Below are 3925 nucleotides of genomic sequence, written 5' to 3'. Positions count from 1 at the left end.
GCGTCCGCCCCGCTCGTTTCTCAGAGGTACACCTTCTTCACTGAGCGCGTGGTCGAGAAGCCGTTGTCGTTGCCGCGCCGGTAGCCGTCGCCCTGCGGTCCGAACACTCCTGCGTTAACTGACATGCCGCAGTCAATATCAGTGATAGTGGGGTGACATGAAATACAAAATGGCGGATTAATGGCGCGAAAAGTATCGTGAGAATGTATAGGACGAACATTTTAATTTTCTTTATTGCTATTGCTAAACAACAAGTACGATGTTTTTTTGATGTAATTATTTGTACCGTACTAACAGTTTTTTAAAAAAAATATCTCACAATACTTTTCGCAATGATAAATGAATAATGAATTATGAGTTAATTGAAACATGCATGAATTTGACAAGATTTAGTTTGTAACAATGAAATTAAATGAAAATTTTCGGTAAATACTGAATTAATGAAAATTTGTCGATGCATCTTAGTAACAATGACATAATTTAACGTGAACTTTGCAGTCGCACATGTACAACATACTTCCCTCTCACTTTATTCTCAATGAAAAAAACAAGGACAGCAATACATTTTGTACAGGTGTTACAGCAATGAAAACTTAATATTAAACGCAAAACTAAATATTCTAATAGTGGCATGCAATGAACGAAATGAAAAATGCGTTGAGCTTTTCTACTTTTACCGTAATGTTTAATCTACGACACTCATGTCTTGCAAACTGGTTTTCTTCCTGAAATACTAAAAGTAGTATCATGCGGAAAACACACAGAAATCTGTTTACTACTACAGTTAAAACATATAGGAATAGTGGTCTAAGCTTAATCTAGCTGCTAAAATAAATATAAAACAAATTAAATATCAAGGAATATAAATAAAAATAACCAGCTTTTGACAGAAATTTCGTCTGAGCGGAATTAAAAAGAACATAGTATGTAGCTTGTATATTTTTCCAGGCTATGTCATCGATAGCAAATTTTATCGAAATTCTTTGAGCAGTTCTGGTCCCTTATAACAAACATTCATCCATTCTTCTCAACTCAGGCATTTATATTTGTAAGATGCCTATGTTATTCACAGATTAATTTTTCTAACGGTGAAAGATTTTTTAAAATCGGTCCAGTAGTTTTTGAATTATTTCAATACATACAAAAATAAAAATCTTTCCTCTTTATAGTATTAGTATAGATTTATTTCATAGAATTGCATCGAGATCATTCTGCTGTTTAAGCTACAAACTCTAACAAATATCTATTAAAACTTTCGCATATATATCAGAAAAATGTCTAAAAATCCGCATATAGTCAGAATATTAAAATATGGTGAGGACAGTTGTAAATCTGATAGGAAGTAAGAAGCCATGCAATAGGGGGCGGGGAGAGTGAGAGTGTGAGAGTGAGACGGGGAGAGTGTGTGTGAGAGAGCGAGAGAGAGGAGCGCAACTGACATTGACCTGGTGGGAGCGCAGCGTGCCGAAGTTGTCGCGGCGGTAGTTGTCTGGCTGGAACTGGAAGAGCGTCTCGTGGTGCGGGTGCGCGTGCATGTTGGGGTGCGTGTGCGGCGTGTGCGGCGCGTGCGGCGCGTGCGGTGCGTGCGGCGCGTGGTACGGCGCGTGCTTGCGCAGCGTGGCGCGCGGCGACGCCGGCTTCGGCTGCGGCGCCAGCACCGGCTCCGCGTACGTCACCTCCTCCACTTGCTGGAGGAGCTTCGGCTCAGCTTGGATTCTGGAATGTACATTTTACTTATAAATAACAGGTTTCATTAAGATTCCACCGAGAAGTCTAGTCAGGTTGTAAATGTTTACTGATTTAAAGCCACTCTCACAGAAGTCAAAGATCACAAAGGGAGCCATGATGTATAGACTTCTCATACTAAACTACACTTATTGCGTCATTTATTCTTAAAACATAAATGAAAATGAAATACAATACAGAAGTTAGAGGGCGAGAGAGTGAAATGGAGTGTGTGAGAGAGCGCGACATTGACCTGTTGATATTCTGCCGTTGTTCGAAGTATTCGTACTCAGTATCGGGGTAGGGCATGTTGTCGTCGTCGTCCTTGCGGCAGCGGCGGCCGCACAGGTAGCCGGCCGCGAAGCCCGCGCCCAGCGCACACAGCGCGCCCGCCGCCACCGCCAGCGCCAGCGTCTCCACGGAGTACGCCGCCGGCACGGGGTCCGCCGCCAGCACCTCGGGGCCTGCACGACACGTCATACATTACTACAGGGCCGGTTTTAGGGTCTATATACTCCCCCCCAAATGCTAAAAAAGGGCGCAACTAGCCCAGGGGCTTAGTAGCAGCAAAACCGGTACAAAGTGGTTGACAAAAAGTATCGTTTGCCGCTAGATTTTTTTATCTGCCACCTATGCTGATAATAATAAACAATCTAAAAGCAAAGCATGGTAAAGTTTAAAATAGTCTTTTTCAAATATTAATTGCCTTCAGAATTATGCTGATAATGTAAAAAATGAAGGAAGAAACAAATAAAATTGATGTACCTTCGTTATTGTTAGTGTTTCCTTTGCCGTCCTTGTCCTGCACGATGTTGATGACCTCGCCCTTGCTCTCGCCGCGCGCGTCGTCGTACAGCCCCGAGCTCAGCCCGCCCACTGCGCTCGCGTCCTTACCTGCACAGATTATATTAATTATACTCTATCAATTCGTATCTAGCAATGTTTTTATTAACAGTGGGACAATATTTAATTGTTAATTATTTTTAAAACATAATGCTTCTAGCTGTTGCTCGCGACTTTGCTGCGCGAAATTAAAAATATCTAGCACTTTTTGAGTTATTTCAACACATACAAAAATACAAATATTTCCTCTTAGTAATATTATAAGGTTTAGATAAGAATACAAGAATAGACAAGGATCGTATTGTAGGCTACAATTTCAATGAACATAGAAATAGTACGCGTACTGTGCGGGCAGGCGGCGTGGCTGCCGGTGCTGACGCTCTGGTAGAAGGCGGTGTCGTCGAGCCAGCGACTGACGCCGTGCGAGAAGGCGCGGCAGCGGCCCGCCTGCTTGTCCCACGCGCAGTACGGGTCCTGCAGCGCCACGCACTCTCTGCAATCACAATGTAAACATTAACACAAGCAACAGAAACCTTTGGTTGTACTAATTGAATTCAATGTTTTATTTTTAGTTAAAACGTTGGCTTATGATCGTAGAGAGCTTAGGTGGCTGAGGGGATTAATCACTTGACCTGTCCAGGATTCAAATACAGCCATGTACCAGTGATTCTGGATTTTTAAAAGTAAACAATTTAACCGATTCTCTTACGGTGAAGGAAAACATAGTGCACATATAGACGAAGAAATTCTAAATACATGTGTGAGGTCAACCGACTTGCACTGGGTCAGCGTGGTTAACTAACGCCTAGCCACCAACTTTGGGTAAGCTCTGAGCTCCTCAGTGGGAACGTATAGTGAGCTGGTGATGATGATGTAAATAGAAGTGTAGTTGTAGTATATTAGCCGTAAGGTTACTGACGAGCATGAGCTGATCTTGTCGCTGGAGCAGCGGTGCAGGCGCAGACTGAGCACCTCGCGGTCGGAGACGGCGATGAGGCGCGCGGCGTCGCGGCCGGCGCGGGCCACGCGCAGCGCGCGCACCGGCGACCCCGCGCCGAACGCCTGCAGCTCCTCCACCACCACCGGCACCGCGCGCTTGTTGGAGTCGTACGACACCGCGTTTATTGCCTTTATTATCTTGCCATTGTCTGGAACAACATATACATTACTGAGGTCTATTTTTAGTCCCTTCTCCTTGAGAGGAAAGGATGGAAAAGAAAAGTGGCTTCGATGGGGAGAGACGCGCATAGGAACGAAAAATGTCTTTATGTGCGTCTCCTACTCCGTCAATTAAGGTTAGGCATCTGCAATTGCGGATGTCTATGGGTAGCAGTTGGTTCGCCATTTCGGCGGATTC

General features: G+C 44.2%; 1 protein-coding gene across 1 annotated transcript in view; it reads right to left on the bottom strand.

Moving 5' to 3' along the window:
• Positions 1-6: 6 nt before the first annotated feature.
• LOC106102484 (semaphorin-1A) overlaps positions 7-3925 on the bottom strand; it is a 238103-nt gene continuing 234184 nt past the window's right edge. The window contains 6 exon segments of the mRNA XM_013281981.1: positions 7-92; positions 1446-1716; positions 1979-2189; positions 2491-2619; positions 2913-3061; positions 3488-3716. Coding sequence (XP_013137435.1) covers positions 21-92; positions 1446-1716; positions 1979-2189; positions 2491-2619; positions 2913-3061; positions 3488-3716 — 1061 coding nt within the window. The 3' untranslated portion in view covers positions 7-20.

The sequence above is a fragment of the Papilio polytes genome, unplaced genomic scaffold (assembly GCF_000836215.1).
Source record: "Papilio polytes unplaced genomic scaffold, Ppol_1.0 DF823923.1, whole genome shotgun sequence".
In the NCBI taxonomy this organism is placed as follows: Eukaryota; Metazoa; Arthropoda; class Insecta; order Lepidoptera; family Papilionidae; genus Papilio; species Papilio polytes.
The sequence above is the reverse complement of the archived record's forward strand: the minus strand, read 5'-3'. Positions and strand labels throughout refer to the sequence as shown.